Here is a 21,239-nt window from a genome sequence, read left to right on the forward strand (position 1 = left end):
CCAGCTTCAGCAATTTAGCCAAGATCTTGTCTCAAAATAAATATTAATTAATTAATCAATAAAAAGGGCTGGGAATGTAGCTCAGTGGTAGAGTGCTCTGAACTAAACACCATGAATGATGAGATCCCAGCCATTCAAAATTATGTACAAGCCGGGTGTCCTGGCTCAGGCCTGTAATCCCAGCAGCTCAGGAGGCTAAGACAGGAGGATTGCAAGTTCAAAGCCAGCCTCAGCAAAAGGATTGCAAGTTCAAAGCTAGCCTCAGCAAAAGCAAGGCCCTAAGCAACTCAGTAAGAACCCGTCAATACCAAAAAAAAAAAAAAAAAAAAGAAAAGAAAACAAACGTAAAAACAAGGTAAAATACAAAACAGGGCTGCAGATGTGGCTCAGAGGTCAAGTGCCCCGGAGTTCAATTCCTGGTACCCCCACCCAAATTATGTACACATAAAAAAATGGAGAGAGGATAGTCCCCATTATGTTAATGATAATTATCTTGCGGGTGGACTTCAAGTAACTTTAACTTTTTTCCTTTTTTATTTTTGTTTTTGTTTAAATGTTATGTGAGTATATAGTATTTATAAAATCAGAGGGAAAGAAAGCTTTTTCCATGGGTGGGGGGGGAGTACTGGCAGGTAGAAGTCCTTAGGGGGCCTGATTTAATGAGCAAGGAAGATCGATATTTAATTAACATATCAATTGTTGGCATGTCAACTGATGTTTTCCCAAATCCTTGAAGTGGAGGTTCTCTTAAGTAGCCAAACTGTCATCTGAAACATTGTTTATAATTCTTCCATTTAACTAACGCTGAAGAATGGACCGAATTCCAATGTCAAAGCAGGAGAGGATTAGAGAAAGCCTTATTGAAGTGCCTCAAATGACTGCCTGTCCTGTGCTCATCCCAGTTTAGAATTCTTTCTCCAAGGTATCTCCTGGCACCTTCCTAACAGCGCTACCATTAACTTCAAACTTTTTAGACTTGAATTTTTCTTTCTTTCTTTCTTTTTTTTTTTTTTTTGTTTCCTCTTTCCACCCCTCTCTGGAGTGTTTTTTTTTTTTTTTGAGAGTGAGAGGAGAGAAAAAAAATTTTTTAAAATATTTATTTCTAGTTCTCGGCGGACACAACATCTTTGTTGGTATGTGGTGCTGAGGATCGAACCCCACCGAACGCATGCCAGGCAGTGCTACCGCCTGAGCCACATCCCCAGCCCTCTGTAGTGGTTCTTAAAGCTTCATTTTATATTTTCCTTCTTGGTTTTGCCATCTCTATTCACCTTACTTTGGGGGACACTGTTTTACCTCTCCCCCTCTTCCCTCTCTCCGCCATCCTGCCAGGCTCAGGAGAGACTGTATATGTTCAGTCCCTGCCAATGCCATGTTTGAACAGACTCCGGAGAAATGTTGAGGTCAGCTAGGTAGCTAGGGTTCCTCTGCTTTTTTCCCCAACTTTTTTTTCCCTCTCAGTACAGAATTGAACGCAGGGGGTGCTGTACCACTGAGCTACATCCCAGCCCTTTTTGTAATTTAAATTCTCACTGAGGCAGACTGTTGATCCTCCTGCCTCAATAGTTGGGATCTCATCACTCCCGGATCCCAGCATTTCTTGAGCGTTGCTGGGTGTCCTATGTGGTGGTAAGGATTCGAAGATGAATAAGGAATGATCCCAGAGAAAAGGCGACCAGATGTGATAGTGCTCCACTGGACAGTGAGCACAAGCAAAGATGCCATTGACGGGGGCGGGGGAACAGCTGGTAGGACTTGGCAGAGAGAACAGCATATGCCAAGGTCTAGTGGTTCTCCAAGTGTGGTCCCAGACCTGCCACATCAGCATCGCCTGGAACCTGTTGAAAATTCTAATTCTCAGGCTCCATCCGTGATTTACCAAAGCAGAAAATCCGGGGGTGAGGACCAGTGATAGTATCTGTTTTATCAAGTCCTACAGGTGACTCTGATGCAAGCTAAGATCTAAGAATCAGAACTCCAGAAGAGATCCGAAATGCTTAGGATGAAAGAGGAGGAAAACAGTTCAGGGTGCTTAGGATGAGGTAGGGGAGAAAGGCCAGAAGCTGCTTAGGATAAGGGAGAAGAGAGTAAAGGATGTTTTCTTGAAGGGCCCGGAGCCAGTCAACGGGTTAGACTTTGTCCTAGGTTACAGCCTGAAGGTTTGAAGCGGGGCCTTGTGGCACTCACACCACCACTCCCAACTGGTTCTTCTGGGAGCTGTAGCATTTACTGGGACCCTGGGGTGGAGAGCTTACCGCCGGCAGAGCCGAGCTCCCCCACGCCCCGCAACACCAGGCAGGCGAGCGGTCGGGCCGCAGACCCTCCGTACAATAGGTCTGCTGTCCAGGGAGAGGTGACCACTGGCTGGGGCACACACCGAGGAAGGCACGCTGGATGCAGACTCGGCGTGGGAGGCGGGGCGACAGCCAGCTCGCAGCTCCAAGCCCGCAGCCGTCCGGGAGGGAGGCTCTGCGGCCCAGGCCCCGCCCCAGCCTGCGAGGCGCGGCCCTCCGGGCCCCGCCCTTGGCCCCGCCCAGGCTCGCGCCCGGCCCACCTCCCTAGGCCAGCAGGAGGGCTCGGCCCCGCGTCCTTGCGCGCGCCCGCGGCGGGGTTGCAGGGCTGGGCGCGCGCCCCGCGTCCCGGGCAGGAAGATGGTGGCGAGCGCGCGGGTGCAGAAGCTGGTGCGGCGCTACAAGCTGGCGATCGCCACCGCGCTGGCCATCCTGCTGCTGCAGGGCCTGGTAGTGTGGAGCTTCAGCGGCCTGGAGGAGGACGAGCCAAGCGAGGTGCTCCAGCGGCCAGGCGGGCGGGCAGGCCGGGCGCGGGGGCGCGCGGGGTCCTAGCGGGCTGCGGGCGGCCCCGGCCAGCAAGTGGGGCTCCGGCAGCGTGCGTGTGGGCAGCTGGAGGCCTCCAGGAGCCAGACGTCCGGCTCCTGACTCCCCTTTCCCAGGCGGGCCTGACGGGCTGTGCTTCGGCGTGGTGGGTGACCCAGAGGCCCGGGCCGCGGGCGGACTGGGGGCTGGGGCGGAGGAGTGGGTCATGGTGGGGTGGTCTCCTGCCGCGGGAGCGGTGAAGGTCAGGCGCGGGGAGCAGGGCTGGGAGGCGGGGCTGGGTTGGAGCCTGCTACGAGGTGGGGAGCCCCAGGCCAAACTTTCTGAAGTTGGGAGGGGGCGGGGGTGTGCACGCCGTGGGTGGAGGAGTGGGGCGGAGGGACCCCAGGCATCTTTGCCCAGCTGCGCTTGAGAGGCAGCGACAGATAGGAAAGTGGAGCTTTGGAGTGGAATTACGGCCTGTGTGACGAAGTGTGTACCCGAACTAAGAGAACAGGGAGTGACCCTGAGGGAAAAAGCTGGAGAGTCCCCCAGTTTGGCTTCTCAGCCAGGGGTTTGGGAGGGAAAAGTTGAGCTGGCTTCAGGACATTAAGGAATCTGGGAGAGACCCCCTGTGGCTCTAAGGGGATAGGGATGACAGCAGCTTGTTCAGCAGCACCCAGATTCCCTGATCTAAGAGTCTTCCTCATTCTTGTTTGATGTGTTTTCAGCTGAGGGCCAAGTCGCATCCTCCCCAGGGTGGTTCAGAGGGTCCAGTAAAATTGGAACTGAAAGGGCATAGAGGGTGAGCCATACTCTTAAGCTGTGGCTACAAGTTAGGAGTTCCCTGCCCCTGCCTCCACTTCTGGTCCCTCCAGGGCTCTGGTCAGAGGCTGTGCTTGCCTACCCTCTTGGGCTTCTCTACCTGGGAATTGAAGGCCACGGGAACCCCCGTGTCCACTTTGACTTCCTGCACCTCGACAGTCTGGAAGGCCTGGTGTGGAGATTGGAGAAGAGCTGATCTCTCTTGTTTTGGGGGGAGAACCAGAAGCTGGAATGGGGAGGGGAGCAGGAACAGTTACATGAGACCATTACTCCATAAAGAGTTGAGGGTGGGGACTGGGGAGGCTAGCTCTGTGACTTCTGAGGGAATGAGCTTGTTTTGTGTGGACCAGGGTGTAGGAGGAAGAGGAGAAGAGAGTTTCAGGCCTAGTATAAGAAGTCTTTTGGGACAGATAAGACTTTAAGATGGACCAGCTACCAACAGAGGTAGAGAGCCCCTGACCCTGAAATATGTGAGCAGAAACTGGTGACCACTCTGGGGAGAGAGATGTCAAAGCACCCAAGCCTTCTCAGAAGCAAATGGCCCCGTGCTGCATTCGCTTGTGAGTCTCTGGATGATCTGAGGACCTTGCTTCCCTGTTTATAGCTTGGCATGGAGAATTGGCTCAGTGGAGAGGTTGGGATACCCCAGCCTCACCCCTTCTTCCAGCTTGGAAATTGGAGGAAACTGACAGAGGAATCCTGGGCTGAATGGAAAGAGATCCTCAGTGAGCTAATGTTGAGCATCAGGCAGCCACTGATGCTTGAACCCCTCAGCAGCTACCTCACCAGACTTGGGGGTTGCCAGGCAGCATAGCCCAGTGCTCGGGAAGGCGGCTGCTGAAGTGGGACTGCCCTCTTCACCATCCTGTTCCAGCTCTGCTGCTGAGCACACCACCAGTGAATCACCGCTCCTCTTTCCATATCCTCCTCAGTACCCCCTCAAGACTGGGTAATAGTAGCACCTCCCTTGTTGGGTTTATACAGACAAAGTGAAATGATGCCTGTGAGCATTTGTAGGAGTTCCTGGCACATGATAAGCTGTCAGTAATGTAACACTTATTATCTCAGCACTGCACCTAGGGGACAGGAGTTCAGTCATTCAGTCAACAAACATTTATTATGTTCTATTCACACCAGGCACTGTGCTAATATGGAGAGATAGAAATAAAGACTAGGTGAGCCCTGGCCCTCATGGGCAGAGTCTACAGAGAAAGACAGACAGTGAAAAGGTTAGTCACCAGACTAACAAGGAGGCTGGTTTAGATCGGGAGGTTGGAAAGGCTTTCTGCAGGAAGAGGTGGGCAGGAGAGTTTGGGCAGAAGGCCCTGGGAGTGGGCTGAGCTGGGTGCTCTTGAGGAATGGACAGGAGGGTGTGGCACTTTCGCTGAAAATGAATCTGTACTGCATGGCTGAAGGGGCCACAGAAGGGCCTGGGGTTTTGTTCTAAGTGCAGCAGGAGAGCGCCACCCGGGATCCAATGTGCTTTTAAGATGTGCACTCTGCTGTCTGTGGGAGGGCTGGAGTGGCTACCTGGGATGATCACTAGACTCCAAAGAGCCACTTGATAGTTTTCAAAGCCTTCACAAACATTCTCACCACTTGTTTTATCACCACTTACTTTAAATGCAGTCTGAGAAGTCCAGGGAGGTGGGGTGTGGGGTGAGCATTTCTATGTTCACTGTCTCCATGGCTCAGAGAAGGATTCCGGGGATTCTCAGAGCCAGGAACTGGCCAAGGACTTTAAGTGCCTCTTCAGTGGGGAACAGGGGGCCTTTGAAGCCAATATGCATCCAGGCTTGAGGACCAATCCCCATCCTTAGTAATCAGAGGGGGGCCTTGCAAGGCCTCACAACCTGAGGCTCTGCTGATGCTCACATGGACTTACCTGGGAGAGGACAGGGCAGGGGCTATCGACTAAGGCTTCTCTCATTCTTCACCGCTGCCTCCTGGTCCCCTAGCCTCCTCTGGGATTGTCCTTCTCAGGGTCAGCCAGCTCCCTGCTGCAGTGCAGGGCACCAACATGCCTGCCTCCTCTCATATCCTGTCTCCCACCGCAGCCAGCCTGGCCCTGTGCCCTGTGCCCTGCCCTCCTGACCAGCTTCCTGACTCGCTGATACTGGCTTCCACCCGGGGAACCCACACCTCTCTGCCATATCTACCCACCGAAGCTTGGGAATGTCTTTCTCTGCCTGCTGTGTAGCCAGGCTCACCTTTCTAGAAGGCTGCCCAGCCCAGGGTGCCCTTCCCGATGGGGGTACTGAACAGGATCAGCTGCCTCCACTCTGGTTTCTCTTAGATGGGGAGCCTCCCCAGCTCTCATTGGGAACCTCTTAAGTCATCAGAGGGCTGGCTCAGTGCTAGGCACAGAGGGCCTGGGTGCCAGGGTATAGGAGAGGGGCTCTGGCCTGAAGGTGGCTGTTAGGTTCTTGCTGTGCTCAGATAGGGGAGAGAATGAAGATCCTAGGGAAGTGGGGGGCAGGGAGAGGCCAGCCAACTGCTGTCTAAGATGTCTGAGGGTCTTGGGCCTCTCTTGACTTCACATTTAACTGTTTTCTTCTCCCCTTCCAATAACTAAAATGAAAATAACGGCACATTTATAAATGCACCTAAGCCAAGACTAAAACCAAGACCATTAACATCTATTCATTCGGCTGGTGCTTACTGAATGCCTGTGATCACCAGACACTCTTGGGCTCTAGGAACAAACTAGCAAATAGCCCTAAAACACACAATATAAATAAATGGCAGGATGATGAAGGGTATCAAGTGCTGTGGAGAAAATAAAGCAGAGGATGGGAGGGCCAGTATTTTGCATACAATGGTGGGGGGCTCCTGGAGAGGAGGCCACTCATGCACAGTTGAAGGAGGTGAGGAGCAAGCTGTGGGAGGGGCTGAGGTCCTGGGTGCAGTGAGTGGGAAGGTGGAATGAAGGGATGTGAGGAGGCCCTTGTGACAGGATGAGAGTGAAGCAGAAGGGGTCATAGGAGAAGAGGTCAGAGGGCAGGGCTGCCAGACCCCACCAGGGGAGGCCACTGGCTGTTTCCAGCAGCAGGATGGTGAGATGGAACTGAAGTTCTAGCCGGAGCCCTAGAGACTTGAGGCAGAACAAGAGCAGGTCCAGGAGACCGGGAATCCAGGCAGAGGGCGACGGAGAAAGTCCTAAGAAAGAGTCAGATTCTGCATGTATCTTCAAGACAGCTCCAACAGGACTTGCTGATAGATTGGGTGTGAGGGAGAGAGGAATCAAAGTTGACTCCAGTGTGTTTGGCCTCAGCCACTTAAGGATGGGGTTGTCATTAACTGAGGTGGAGAGGAAGGCTGAAGGAGGGGCAGGTTGGGAGGAAGAACAGGGGCTCCCCCTCGGACCGGTGGGTCAGGGGTCTTTATGCTCCCAAGAGAGATGACAGAGAAGCTGCTATTTAAATGCCTCAGAGAGAAAGAATTCTGGGAGTGTGGATGAAGTTTAGACACTGAGACTGAGTGAGATCACTGAGAAATGAAGGCGCTAGGCTGGGGACAGGCCCCAGGGTTCCCTTTGGGAGCTGAGAGACTGTTGAGGTGTGGGAAGGCCCAGGAGGGTCTCCTGGAAGCCAAGGGAAGAGCTTGCCCCACTGAGGTGTGCTGCCCACAGGCCACGTGAGAAAAGGACTGAGCTCTTGCAGGGCTGGAGGAGAGGGGCCGTGAGAGAGGGCTCCCACGGGGTGCAGGAGGGGAATGGGACAGTGGTAGAGACACCCTCTCAAGCTGCCTTCTCCATGCTTTCTCTCTCTTGCCCTCACTCATGGCTGAGGGCAGGTGCTCAGGGAGACTGAGCGGCTGTTGGTGAGAGGGCAGAGCTGAGCTCAGAGCTCTGGGGACTCGGGACCTCTCTTTCCTCTGTCACTTCCATGTCTCAAGACACCAGCCAGATGCCTCTGTGTGTCAGCTACTCCACTGGACTCGGGAAATGGGGCTGCCTTGGCTCCCCTCAAGGGGTCCACGGTCTGCTACAGGGACATCCAGGGCCTCAGAGCTCAGTGTATCCCGCTCTAGGGCAAGTGTGATGGCTGCCAGCCAGGGAAGGGGAGATGGGACTGGAGAGGAGGTTGGTTCAAGCTGACCAGGCCATGGGGGAAGTGCCTGGGTTGGAGTCGAGGAAGCAGGCACTTAGAGGAAGCACTTAGAGCCAGGAAGCAGGGGTGCGGCAGGCTCGTGGAGGGCTTGTTTCCTTCGGGAGAACCTGCTGCGAGTCAGCGGTGGGAGTAACCAGCTCAGCCTCACCTTTCCAGCCAGGGACCAAGTGTGGTGGTGGCTCAGGGCCTTACCACCTACAGGCAGACCTTGTGCCAAATTCGGGAGCGCAGGACTTCTCTAGAGAAAGGGTGAGCAGGAGCTCCTAAGTCTGAGGGTGCCCCTGCCAAGGTAGAGCTCAAGGAGGCAGAGTAGGCGAGTGACTGTCCTAGTGACCTCTTTCTGCATATCTTTTACAGAAAGGAAGGCAGAGGAAGCCACGACCACTGGACCCTGGCGAGGGCTCCAAGGATACAGACAGCTCAGCGGGGCGGCGGGGCAGCGCGGGCAGAAGGCATGGGCGCTGGCGGGGCCGTGCTGAGAGCCCAGGCTTGCCCGTGGCCAAGGTGGTACGGGCAGTAACCAGCAGGCACAGAGCCAGTCGCCGGGTCCCCCCTGCCCCACCCCCAGAGGCCCCAGGACGCCAGAACCTGAGTGGGGCAGCAGCTGGGGAGGCGCTGGTAGGGGCTGCCGGCTTCCCACCACATGGAGACACAGGGAGTGTGGAGGGTGCCCCCCAGCCCACAGACAATGGCTTTACCCCTAAGTGCGAGATCGTGGGCAAGGATGCGCTGTCGGCACTGGCCCGGGCCAGCACCAAGCAGTGCCAGCAGGAGATCGCCAACGTGGTGTGCCTGCACCAGGCCGGGAGCCTTATGCCCAAGGCTGTGCCGCGGCATTGCCAGCTGGCTGGTAAGGGACAGGGCACTCTGATCCTTCCTAGGCATGGATGGGGACGTAGCTTGGCTCAGATCTTCACCCTTATTTCCCAGAGGGCCCAATCTCCTTGCCCAAGCTTTTGTTAAATGTATTAAGTGGCAGAAAGGGAGCTGGGACCCAGGGCTCCAAATGTGGGCTTCTTCCATTGAAAGGTATTTTACCCGTACCCTGTGACCTTGTGTGGACCTCAAAGATGCATCTGTTTTCTACTCTCAGGGAAGATGAGTCCTGGCATCCAGTGGGAAGAGATTCGGGCCCAGCCCGTGGATGGCCCCCCAGTACGCATCGCCTACATGTTGGTGGTTCATGGCCGCGCCATCCGCCAGCTGAAGCGTCTCCTCAAGGCCGTCTACCATGAACAGCACTTCTTTTATATCCATGTGGACAAGGTACTGGGGGCAGGAAAGACCAAGGGTGTCTGGAGTGAGCAGAGCAGAAACTACAAAGATCACAAATAGACAGGGTCTCTGACTTGGCTGCCAAGAGATAGGGAGACTGAAGCTCAGAATGGGGACGTGTCCAGCAGCAGGTGGCACAACCCTTTAGGAACTAGAGCCCTGTCCTTTGCTTTCTCTACTCCATGTTATTTGTGCTCTCCCCTGGGGTGGAGTTGGGGAATTGTAACCCTAGGGCCCAGCTGAGTAGCCCCCAGCTGAGTACCCCCTCTTCCCCAGCGTTCCAACTACCTGCACCGGGAGGTGGTGGAGCTGGCCCAGCGGTATGAAAATGTACGGGTGACACCCTGGCGCATGGTCACCATCTGGGGTGGGGCCAGCCTTCTGAGGATGTACCTGCGGAGCATGCGGGACCTGCTAGAGGTACCTGGTTGGGCCTGGGACTTCTTCATCAACCTCAGCGCCACTGACTACCCAACCAGGTGTGGGGATGGGGCTCTGAACCTCTGGGTGGGAGGGGGCCCCAGCTGGGCAGTCAGGGTTGGAGGGCCCTGATGGGCTCCTCCTCCCTTGAGCCTCATTCTGGGATCCATACATGACCCTCTTGGCCCCTTGGTCCTAGCCATGTATTAGAGGAGGAGCTGGTAAAGGTGATCTGAGGATTGGGAATGATAAGAGAAGGGGAAAAGGAGGAGCCAGAGTCTGTACCTGGGTACATCTAGCAAGGGAGGGAGGATGATGTGATCTTTCTTGGGACCCCACGTGCCTACCACCATAGAGAATTAGCCAGGGAGGGATAAGGCTCATGGCCAGAGAGATCTCAGCAAGAGAGAAAGGTCCAAGGGAAAGTGCTGGAGGAAGTCTGCTCGGGCCAGTGGCTGAGCAACCACCGCTCACACCCCATTCTCTCACCAGGACCAATGAGGAGCTGGTAGCATTCCTATCCAAGAACCGGGGCAAGAATTTCCTCAAGTCACATGGCCGGGACAACTCCAGGTGAGGGAGGTGTGGAAGGAGGCCCTAGTGTCTTCTCACAACCCTTCCCACACAGGGGGACTTAGTGATCCCAGCCTTGGGTTCCAGAATCTCCAGACCAATCACAGACGGAGGAGTGCTGTTTGCTGGGTAGATGAGAAGGCCTGGCCCCACTCTGTGGATCCCTCGCCATGGTCCTTTTGCTACCCCCAGGTTCATCAAGAAACAGGGCCTGGACCGGCTCTTCCACGAGTGTGACTCGCACATGTGGCGCCTGGGTGAGCGGCAGATCCCTTCAGGCATCGTGGTGGATGGTGGCTCCGACTGGTTTGTGCTGACACGCAGCTTTGTGGAGTATGTGGTGTACACGGATGACCCACTTGTGGCCCAGCTACGCCAGTTCTACACATACACGCTGCTCCCAGCTGAGGTGGGTGCCTGGGCCGGCCAGAGAGGGTGTGGGTTGGGCTACCCATAGCTCATCTTCCACACCCCTACCACCTGCAGTCCTTCTTCCACACGGTGCTGGAGAACAGCCCAGCCTGTGAGAGCCTCGTGGACAACAACCTGCGGGTCACCAACTGGAACCGCAAGCTGGGCTGCAAGTGCCAGTACAAGCACATCGTGGACTGGTGCGGCTGCTCCCCCAACGACTTCAAGCCACAGGACTTCCTACGGCTGCAGGTGCTTGCCATGGCCTGAGAGGCTGCCTTGCTAGGCCTTCACCCAGCTTTTCCCCAGGAGCCTTCCAGGTCAGAAAGGCAGTATGGGCTTCCACTGGGAGCAGCCCTGGGGTCTGGGCCCACAGCAGTAGCAGAAAAAGCCTGGAGAGGCTGATTGCTAGGTAGTGCTGAGAGGGGCCGGCTTCTGCCCTACTGTGGGTCCCAGAGCCCTTCACTCTCCTTGCCTCTCCCTCTCCAGCAAGTCTCCAGACCCACTTTCTTCGCCCGGAAGTTTGAGTCGACTGTGAACCAGGAGGTCCTGGAAATCTTGGACTTCCACCTGTATGGCAGCTACCCCGCTGGCACGCCAGCCCTCAAAGCCTACTGGGAGAACACCTATGACGTGGCTGATGGCCCTGGCGGGCTCAGCGATGTCATGCTCACTGCTTACACCGCCTTCACCCGCCTCAGCCTGCGCCATGCTGCCACTGCCGCACCTCCACAGGCCACCTCACTGTGCAGGTGAGACCCCCTTCTGACATACCTCAGGGTGTGGTGCCCTCTGGGAGGCAAATCGGAAAGACACTCCCTGCCCACAGCAAGTCCGCAGTCTAAGGCAAGGGAAAATGCAAGAAAAAATAATGATAAAGAAGGCAAGAGCCAGGCACATAGGTGCTATGGGTTGTGAGATTTGGGGCAAAGGAAGTGCCTGGGGATGGGACTCCCCAGTGCTCCCTCCTTGGGACTCCAGACTGAGTCAGGTGTGCTGATGGCATCTCCCTTTCTCCCTGCTGGAACCTTAGGTTTGAGCCCAGGGGTTTGCCGTCCAGCGTGCACCTGTATTTCTATGACGACCATTTCCAGGGCTACCTGGTGACGCAGACGGTGCAGCCCTCAGTCCAAGGGCCAGCAGAGACGCTTGAGATGTGGCTGATGCCCCAGGGGTCGCTGAAGCTGTTGGGGCGCAGTGATCAGGCCAGCCGGCTCCAGAGTTTGGAGGTGGGACATGTCCTCCCCCTTGGTTTCTTTTGACCCCTAGCAAAACACAGGGAGTGGGGAGAGAGGGACAGATTCTCTATCGGGCCTTCATGAGCTGAGTTCACTGGAATCTTCTTTCCCAGTAATGGCAGCCTTGGTGATGTCCCACTCAGGCATGCCTATGTCACCCTGCATGTACACTCTGAGGATCTCTCCCAGATGGGGACATAGGACATGTAGTGAGTAGGGAGGGATTGTCATTCCATCGTAACACAAGCCCAGTCCTTCTACACTTCAAGGATCCTTCTAGGGGTATGAGGATATTCCCGTTGAGCTTTTGGGTGCCGCCTCATTCTCTTTCCTGGTTACCTTCTGTGGGATGGTCTGCCTATGGCCCCACCACTGTAGAGCAGTTCAGAATGAAAGCCTAGAATGAATCTCAGAGCTGAAGAGATTAAGATTCTCCTAAGGGCTGGGGATATAGTTCAGTTAGTAGAATGCTTACTTCGCATGTACAAGGCCCTGGGTTCAATCCCAGCACCACAAAAAAAAAAAAAAAAAAAAAAAAAAAAAAATCTCCAAGTCTACCCTTTTATTTTTCATACGGGGAAATTGAGGCCCAGAAACAGTGACTGGCCTGAGGTTACACAGTAAGAGCAGCAGCAGAAGAGAGAAGGAGGGCTGGGGATGTGGCTCAAGCGGTAGCGCACTCGCCTGGCATGCGTGTGGCCCGGGTTCGATCCTCAGCATCACATACCAACAAAGATGTTGTGTCCGCCGAGAACTAAAAAAAAGTAAATATTTAAAAAAAAAAAAAAAAAAAAAAAAAAGAAGAGAGAAGGACATTTCCTCCAGGCTCCTACCCACCTCCTCCCTCCCTACAGGTTGGCACTGAATGGGACCCCAAAGAGCGTCTTTTCCGGAATTTTGGGGGGTTGCTGGGACCACTGGATGAGCCTGTGGCCATGCAGCGCTGGGCCCGGGGCCCCAATCTCACAGCCACTGTGGTCTGGATTGACCCAACCTACGTAGTGGCCACATCATATGACATCACGGTAGATGCGGAGACTGAGGTCACACAGTACAAGCCTCCACTGAGCCGGCCCCTGCGGCCAGGAGCCTGGACCGTTCGACTGCTTCAGTTCTGGGAACCTCTGGGTGAGACCCACTTCCTCGTGCTGCCCTTGACCTTCAACCGCAAACTACCTCTCAGGAAAGGTAAGGATCTAGTGCCTAAATGATGACCCAAAGACAGAATAGGATTTTCCAGGGAGATGACTTCAAGAAGGTGACCATCAGAGCTGACCCCATCCTTAAGATAAGGGAAGGGAGGAGGTTGGGACCTTGATCTTCTATCCCTTAGCATGCAGGGCCCTACGGTGTGGTATAGGGGAAAGGGGAGCTTTAAGGTCAATCAGACTTAGGTTGGGAACAGGCCTCTGCTGCTTTCATTGGACCTTAGAAATTACTTGGCCTTCTTGAGCCTCAGTCTGTTCACATGTGAAGAAGGGTAGTGCAACTATCAGACCTCCTGGGTACCTGGGACACATATTATTAAACTCAAGTTTAAAAAGGGGAATCATTGGAAGAATACAGGATGCTTCCTCTATCCTTTGGGGGTAGCTTGTCCCCTGTCCTAGTCTCTCTGAGATCAGCTTCTTCATACATGGCCTTGCAGAGCAGCAGAGCCTGATCAGGGCCTCTGGGTCCCCAAGTTCCATGATCTTGGGACCGCAATTCTGACTGGTCATCTCAGTCTACTGCGTGACTGAGTGAGCAGAGTCACGTGGCTCTCCCCTGACTTGGCTGAGGCTAAGGAAGCAGATGAACAGCAGCAGAGGCTGGGCAGCTTCCTGCAAGGAGCTGGAGATACCAGGGACGAGTACTGGGTAACAGCTGGGGGTATGCACTGGGTGCTCAAGCTAGATATTTCCTTCCCTCTCCACATCTTCTCACAAGAAAGGTTAACCCAGGTTGAGGGTGGCGGGGGACACTGGGGGTTGGGGAGATCTAGGGCAAGTGAGCCACATCTGCAGCCCTCCTGGAACTCAGTCTGGTGAAGGAAATAGAAGAAGGAATAGAGGCAGCTCTGCTGGTGGGGACTGGGGCTGGGTCTCCAGAACAAAGGCAGAGCATGCTGTATGTAAGTGGGAGGAACAAAGCTGGCAGGTATCTGATGAGGGGACAGAGAGTTCAGGGAAAGTAGGAGATTGGAAGGCCAGCTGGCCAGGCAACTGGGCCCACAGGGAGGATCTAATGGGTTTCCAAGGGCTCCAGGAGCCACTGACAATGATCAAGAAGGGATGTGAGTGACACAAACCAGGTTGTTACCTTATTTTCTAAAGTGCCTTGAATCCTCTGTTTGACTTAATGAAACAGTTGAGAATTCAGGGAGTACATCCTTGGTTTCATATAACTTACAATTTTATAGACACAGAAAGTTCCTTGGATTGGTTCAATGTTACTCCACCAGATTTTAGATTCAATGGCAGGGCTGGGATGGGAACTGGGCTACTCAGACCTGACTCCTGGGACTGACCTCATACTTATTGCCTGCCCTGCACCTCCAGATGATGCCCTCTGGCTGCACGCGGGACCACCCCACAATGAATACTTGGAGCAGAGTTTCCAGGGCCTGAGCGGCATCCTGAACCTGCCTCAGCCAGAGCCTGTGGAGGAGGCCGCCCGGCGGCGCGCAGAGCTTACAGGGCCTGCTCTGGAGGCCTGGACAGATGGGGAACTGAGCCGCTTCTGGTCTGTGGCAGGACTGTGTGCCATGGGCCCCTCTGCGTGCCCCTCCCTGGATCTCTGCAGACTGACCAGCTGGAGCTCTCTGTCCCCAGACCCCAAATCAGAGCTGGGGCCTGTCAAATCAGACGGGCGACTCAGGTAGCAGGGCCCCAGCCAGCACACCCGGAGAACCCGGGAATTGCACCTTACAGACAATGGAGGGCTATCCCCTCCCACAGGCAGGAACCAGAGGCCCCCCGGGGGTACACCACATCAGCCATCCAGAGCCTGCACAGACGGCAGCCAAGGTGGGCTAATGTCTCTGCTAGGGACCAGAGGGTTGACAGGAACGGAGAAGGGCTCCAGCAGCATTCCGAACCCAACTCTTCCTCCCCCTCCTCTCTAGTTTGTTTGTTATTTTTATTTAAAATGGGTGTGTATGGGGGAGGAACTAGAAATAAAAGATGTGCAATAGGGCTCAGAGCAGCCCCAGGAAGTGGGCCATGGCTGGGGGGAGCGGGGCCTTTTGGGCCCATCTGCTACTGCTCTGGAGAGGCTGTGTCTGCTTCGCTCTCCAGGGCTGGGTCCCCCAGCCTGGGCTGTGGTGCTCATGGCTGAGGCCCTGCAAGGGTATAGGTACCCTGCCAGCTCTGAGGCCCAGAGAACAGGAGTTCAGGAGCCACCGTGGAGCTGGGCTCTAGAGGGACAGCCTCTCCCCTGGTAGCCAGGGGACCCTAGAGCAGTGAGGGAGTCTGGCTCTAGGACTTTCTAGCACACCCTGCCCCTTGATGGGAAAGGCAGGGCATCAGGGCCTACTGAGACCATTACAGTTTCCCAGGTACTCCCGGGTGTGCCCTGGGGCAGTGAGCCTCATTAGCAGTGTGGGAAGCCTGTCAGGGGCTCAGAAGAACCCAGAGTCGCATTGTGCCTGAAGCTCGGTGTGAAGTCTGAAATATGCAACAGAAGAAATATATCTCTATCTCTCTAAGCAGCCTCGTGTTTTTCCTCCTGCATGTCGGGGATCCATCGCTATTCCCAGGGCCACCCTCTTTTAGGAGTCTTAGCTGCTATTTTAATGGCCCTGAGAAGGCAGAAATCTCGGCCCCCCAGAGCAGGAACAGCTTCAAATCCATCCCAGCCAGAAGGATGCAAAAACTCCTCCAGTGCAACCCTTTCTTTTTCTGAGAGGTCAATGGCCCTGGGAGGCTCAGAGACTTCCTCATTGCCACTCAGCAGGCCAGCATGAGGGGAGCTTCCTTCTTGAGAGCCCTGATCCAGCACTTCCACCTCATCAGGCTGCAGCAGATGTTGGCTTTTCGGCCTTCAGTGTCACCTGGGCCCATCCTGGAAGCCCTCATTGTTCTGTTTCGTGGGGCACCCTCAAGAACAGACGCAATCCCAGCCTTGGCTTAATGGTCATGCTGGAGTTTGTCCCTTAAAGCTGGGAGTAAGACTTGGGTTTCCTGGCCTCTGACCTGGGACCTGAAAGGATCCTAGAAAGGTTTGTCTAGCTGTATGCGGTGGAAGGCTGAGGCAGGAGGACTGCAAGTTCAAAGCCAGCCTTGGCAACAGCGAGGTGCTAAGCAACTCAGTGAAACTATGTCTTTAAATTAAATACAAAATAGGGCTGGGGATGTGGCTCAGTGGTCTAGTGCCCCTGAGTTCAAGCCCCTGTACCCCACCTCAAAAAAAAGGTTTGTCTATTCCTTTCCCTTTCTTAAGCCCCTTCCCCACCTCTGACTCCCCTCCTGTCATTAGCAAGGGCTCAGTGTCCTTCACACCTGTAATGTGAGGAGCAAGAGTGAAGTTTCTAGACCCAAAATCACCACTGCTGATCACACTGGTCTCAGCTCAGCTTGGTATGTTAAAGGGTTCAATTCCGTCCAGGCTGCCCCATGTCATTTTCCTAGTTGCCAGGAGAGGGCGCTCCTGACCACTAAAAACAGCACCAGAGTGGGTTGTTCAGCCACTGGGCTGACTGCATGCAGTTCTCATTTAATCCTCCCAACCCCTAAAGTCAGGCACTTTTATTACCTTCCTGGGGCCTATCAGGAAACAGATTCAGAACTGTGAAATGACAAGCCCAAAGCTTGTCATCCAGTGGTGGCAGCAGACTTCAGAAGGAGGTAGAAAGCTTTAGCCACTGAAATAACTATGCTCTCTCTTGAAGGCTTGACTAGACAGATAACCAGAAGGGGCGAACAGCAAGAGCATACAGTTCATGATGTTCAGGTACAGAGGTGAATATAATTGTGTTTTACTCCTATTTTAGTGAATATCTGAAGCTGTACTCTAGTCCTCAAGATCACTGGGTTTTAGTGAATATCTGAAGCTGTACTCTAGTCCTCAAGATCACTCTGAAGGGTTTTTTGGCTCTGGGGTTGGTACCCAGGACCTTGTGCATTCGAGGCAAGTGTTCTATTTCTCAGCTATATCTCCAACCCAACTCTTAGGCCATTAAACAGAAAAATTACTATCTGGGTTCAGCATATTAAACACAGGCCAAACCAAAACAGTTGAACTGCTGGCCCACTGTTGTGCTAGGCAGCCCACAGTTAACCAGGGCTGCCTAGCACAACAGTTCTCAAACCATTGTTGTCTTAGTTTGGGTGGCTCATGCACTGTGTGTCAGCCCCTGCCACTCCCACCATGTCACACCAGGTCTTAGTTCCACATTGCTCTCATCTGCTGCAAACATTCTGTATTTGCATTCTTGTTTAGCCCAATAGATCATGAACCTGGTTTAACTGGTCTGACAGTCCAACAATGGTTGTCACTGCTCGCCAGTGATGCTCATTTGCAGGCAGGCAGAAGAACGAGGAAAGTCTAGTCCCAGCCCCGTTGCTCTGGCTGCCTTGTCTTGGCTTTAGTGAAGTAGAAGCTCTGTAGGACCCAGGACCAGAGTCTAGGACTCTTCCCAACAGGCTTAGAAGGTAGGCTTGAAAGTGGAGGCCCTCTTAGCCTCCCTTCCTTTGTTCACATCACTGAGGCAAGTTTGAGAGCAGCTTCTATGCCAGAATCCCTAGTCTTTTAGTAGGGAGAGTTAGCTCAGCCTTGGAAGCTCAGTCAGGCCAAGTCCCCAGAGCTCACAATATTTGCTCTGGAAAGAGGAAGAACCCCAGCAGAGAGGCCTTTGTGTACTGTGGTACAAGCCCAGTTTCCAAGGTAACCATGGAATCCACAGTTCCATTAGAGGTGGGAGCCCAGACCAGAAGACAGCCAATTGGCATCCAGAACCCAGTTATGTAGGCCAATAAGAAGTAGAGATAGGCAGAGTCAGACTGAAAGGACATCTGAGAGCAGAACCTTGGCAAACTGGAGCTCCCCTGCCTGGCTGTCAGGTTCAGCAGAAGCCGAGTCCTTTCCCACCAACCCCTTCTCCTGAAGTGATAGAGATGCACTCATGGCTTCAAGGCATACAGAGGGAATGCCATCTACAGGACACCAGGTCATGGCCTAGTATTCCTAAAAGAAGGCAGAGGGGTGGAAAACCTGGAGAGGTGCTCACAGGTACCAGGGCTCTGAAGGGCTTGATCCTCTTGACCCTCTGATTCGGGGGAGGACCAGTGGTCCTGGTGGCCACCCTCAGGGCTGATGCCCTTTCCTGGCACTCCATGCCACTGCTTCTGTGTCCACACCATGGACAACAGCTTCCTAGCCATAGTCAAGGCCATGATCAGTACCTACTGCCATTCCAAGTCATAGGGTTGGAGCAGATGTACTCTGAGCCCCTAACTATAGACCAGAAGCCCAGCCCCATCAATAGATTCCCTGTAATTTCCTCCCAAAACCACCTGGGAAGAATGCTGTATGGAGACACTATGAGTCACTGTCTCTTTCCATCAGTGTCAAGTTCTACAGTGCCACAGTCTGATAGGAGAGGGCTGAGTACCACAGGTTGAGTTCAGGCTCTTGGGTTCTCTCCTGCCTCCTCAGACCCACTGTTTCTAAGGTTATCTGTTCCTCCTCCCTAAATGTGTCCCTCTGAAAAGTCTCCCTTACACATGGCACTGCTTCCCTGGGCTGAAGGGAGACATAGGACAAAGCCATTGTGCTCTCCTGCCCAGAGAGTTGATGCAGCAGCAGAAAGGAAGCTGCCTGCACCCCAGTCTGCCCTGTGTGTTAAGCAGGTCATTCCCACACCAGCTTCTGGAGTGGGATTCTAACCCAGGGAGGAAATGGGCCACAGTCAGTCCCAGGCTGTCCCTGATTGAGCCTCTGGGGAGGGTAGTTTTGTCCTTGGTATTCCTCCTGCCATCCTGCTATTGTACCAGTGCCACCCCCAGTGCTGCCAGGTCCTCTGCTCCTTTCTCTTCTTTTATTATCCCAGCCAATATGTAAGCACTCTTCCCCAGCAAGCCCTTGCCTCCCCAATTCTGGCAAGAGGGCTCCTGCTCAGGGGAAGCAGTTATTCAGTAGGGAGGGGCCTTTGGGCTCTCTTCTCTGAATGCATCCTCCTCCAGCCTAGGTTCTAGGTCAGGGCAATAGTATGGAAAGAGTTAATAACATACTGGCCATTGTTAAACTCTGCAGGGAAACCTCAGTGTCTTCACTCAGCTCCCCAGTTTCCAGGGAAAGCCCAGGGGCCCAAGGGGCAAGTGGCAACATCAGCAGTCAGGGACAAGGGAACCATATGGCATCTATATAGAAAGCAAAGGCAATCTTGAGCTTCAGCCCCCACCTCTGCATCAGATCCAGGATGAAGAGCTGGGGACAGGAGGATGAGGTCTCCCTCCAAAGCTCACCAGAGGTAGCTGTCAGGTTGTGAGAATAAACCAGTGGCCCAAAAGAAATGGAATCTCTTTATGCATCTCAGAAATGCTGAGAGTCTGAGTTGTGGCCTGGGACTTGGCAGAGAGGTCTAAAGGATGGGGGGGGGGGGGAAGGGAACCGGGGCAAGACAGTGCATTTGGACTCTACTCTCTTGCACAATGATCCTAAATCTTGATTTTTCACCTCGAGTTGTCCTTCGTGACTCAAGCTTTACTGTCTCCATCTCTACCTCAGCACCATGGCATGCCCCTGTGAAGGAACAGGAGTCCTGAGGTATGCAGGGGAGGGAGGAACTTTGGGGCTACCATCTGGGAGTGGTGGAAGATGGGTATGCTGGTTCTTGAAGCCAGCAAGGAGCCTGGTTTTTTAAGGAGACTATGAAGAATGCAAGGGAAGGAAAGAATGAGATGAAGCCTAGAGGTTTCTTGGGGAGGAGGGAATGTGGGACTCCTAGTCTTAGGGGGATCCAGGCAGAAGCTGGATAAGGGTGACATGTCTTTCTGGCTCCGTTGCTTTTTCTTGGTCACAGTGTTATCCCCAAGGAGATGAGGTATGCTGTGTGAGGTTCCCCAGGAGCCACTGTGGACCCTGTGGCAGCTGGTTCACTTGCCCAAGTAGAATGTTCAACAGGACTGGCAGCAGCAGACTCACCAGCTGACAGCACACTTTGGGCTCTGAGCCTGCAGAGGTGGACATTCAGTCCTCCTAGCCTAGTGCCGCGAGAACCGATTTTCCAGTATCACTCTTTCATACACAATGCCTCGTTAGAGACTCTTTCATACACAATGCCTCGTTAGAGACCCTTGGGTTGGAACAAAGAAAGGGCCACTAGTGAAGGAGCTAGAATTTGATTGGAGGCTCCACTTCCCTTTGTATATAGGGAAAGATGACAAACCTTAGCCAAGGCAGGCCTACCAGATCCCTGCAAAGAGGTTTTCAAAAGAGCCAACAGCTCTAGGATCCAACTTATTTCCAGGAGGGACCTGTTGTGGGGGAGAGAACGCAAAAGCAGCAGTCCAAAAAAAGGGTAAGTATACAGCCACTCTTCCATCACTCAACTGCCACCAAGTTATGAGGCTCTGCCACTATCTGCACTACTACCCAACTGTGGTTCTGCTCACCCATCCCAAGACGCAGCCACCTGCCTTGCTCAGGGAAACATCACTGTAGAAGGGAGTGACCCCATCTTGCCCCTTCCTATTTCTTCAGGGACCTTGAAGACATAGCATTGTGCCTGCAGAGACAGTCCCCACCAATCTCCTTTGCCTAAGAACTAGCTCTACTGGGCCTTTCTGGTACTTCATATGGAAAAATGCCAAAGTGGACCCCCACAAACCCCAGGTCACATTTGCCTAGGATCTACAGGAAGTGGGGAATCCAGGGTTATGTCCTGAGAGAACAAGGTAACAAGTTCAAGGTGAAACTTCAGAAAAGGAAGAATTCTCTGCCCCCAAATAATTGGAGCCCATGCCTATATGCAAAGGAGAGTCCTCAGAAAGAAGCCACTCCTTTCTGGGACTGCAGCCAACCCCACCTACCGCCAACAGCCAGGAATGGCTACCCTCCCTGGCTGTAATCGCCCTGCCAGGCCTTTTAAGTGTTTGGTTGGGTTGACAGTGAATGCCTGCCCCCAGCCTGCTCTGGGTCCTCAGTAAGTATTCCCAAAGCCAGATTGTTTGCTGCTATATGGTTTGAGATAAATTAAGAACCAGAGAAGAATGTGGGTTTACTATGTCTAGCTATTGTGGTAAGCAGGAAGAAGTCACTCGTCACCTACCTGCCTCATCACTGGAAGGACATTGATATTCCAGGTCAGATGGGGCCTGACTGAATCTCCTGCCATCCCTGGTTGGACTCTGCTCTGGCCTCAGAGAGGCAGGGGCCTACTGTGTAGCCATCTCTGGGGCTAAAGCCTGCTCCTTTGCATGTGGCTTTAAGAGAGAATACAACTGTGTTGCTTCCTCTATTGACCTCTCTCCCTCCCAGCACCCAGCACCTGGACTTTTAGGGAATACACAGGGAAAGCAGCTGGGATACCAAGCTCTCCTCTTTCTTTTCCTCTGGGAAATGGTGCCAGTGTAACCCTCTCCTCAAAACAAAAC

At 53.7% G+C, this 21,239-nt stretch overlaps 1 protein-coding gene and 1 long non-coding RNA gene across 2 annotated transcripts in view; one reads left to right on the plus strand and one right to left on the minus strand.

Annotated features, from left to right (window-relative positions):
* Positions 1-2,489, minus strand: part of LOC120884121 (uncharacterized) — a 28,650-nt gene extending 26,161 nt beyond the window's left edge. The window contains exon 1 of the long non-coding RNA XR_013436110.1: positions 2,256-2,489. This is a non-coding gene — a long non-coding RNA (uncharacterized LOC120884121). The remainder of the gene's footprint in view (positions 1-2,255) is intronic.
* Positions 2,490-2,540: 51 nt separating this feature from the next.
* Positions 2,541-15,352, plus strand: Xylt2 (xylosyltransferase 2). Its single transcript, XM_005321671.4, has 11 exons — positions 2,541-2,786; positions 8,105-8,597; positions 8,841-9,013; positions 9,299-9,501; positions 9,935-10,015; positions 10,208-10,424; positions 10,502-10,678; positions 10,916-11,178; positions 11,460-11,655; positions 12,519-12,852; positions 14,205-15,352. Exons 1-11 carry the CDS (start codon positions 2,652-2,654, stop codon positions 14,525-14,527), a joined length of 2,595 nt encoding a protein of 864 aa, XP_005321728.2. The 5' UTR covers positions 2,541-2,651; the 3' UTR covers positions 14,528-15,352.
* The last annotated feature ends 5,887 nt before the right edge of the window (positions 15,353-21,239 follow it).

The sequence above is a fragment of the Ictidomys tridecemlineatus genome, chromosome 3 (genome assembly GCF_052094955.1).
Source record: "Ictidomys tridecemlineatus isolate mIctTri1 chromosome 3, mIctTri1.hap1, whole genome shotgun sequence".
NCBI classification, from domain to species: Eukaryota; Metazoa; Chordata; class Mammalia; order Rodentia; family Sciuridae; genus Ictidomys; species Ictidomys tridecemlineatus.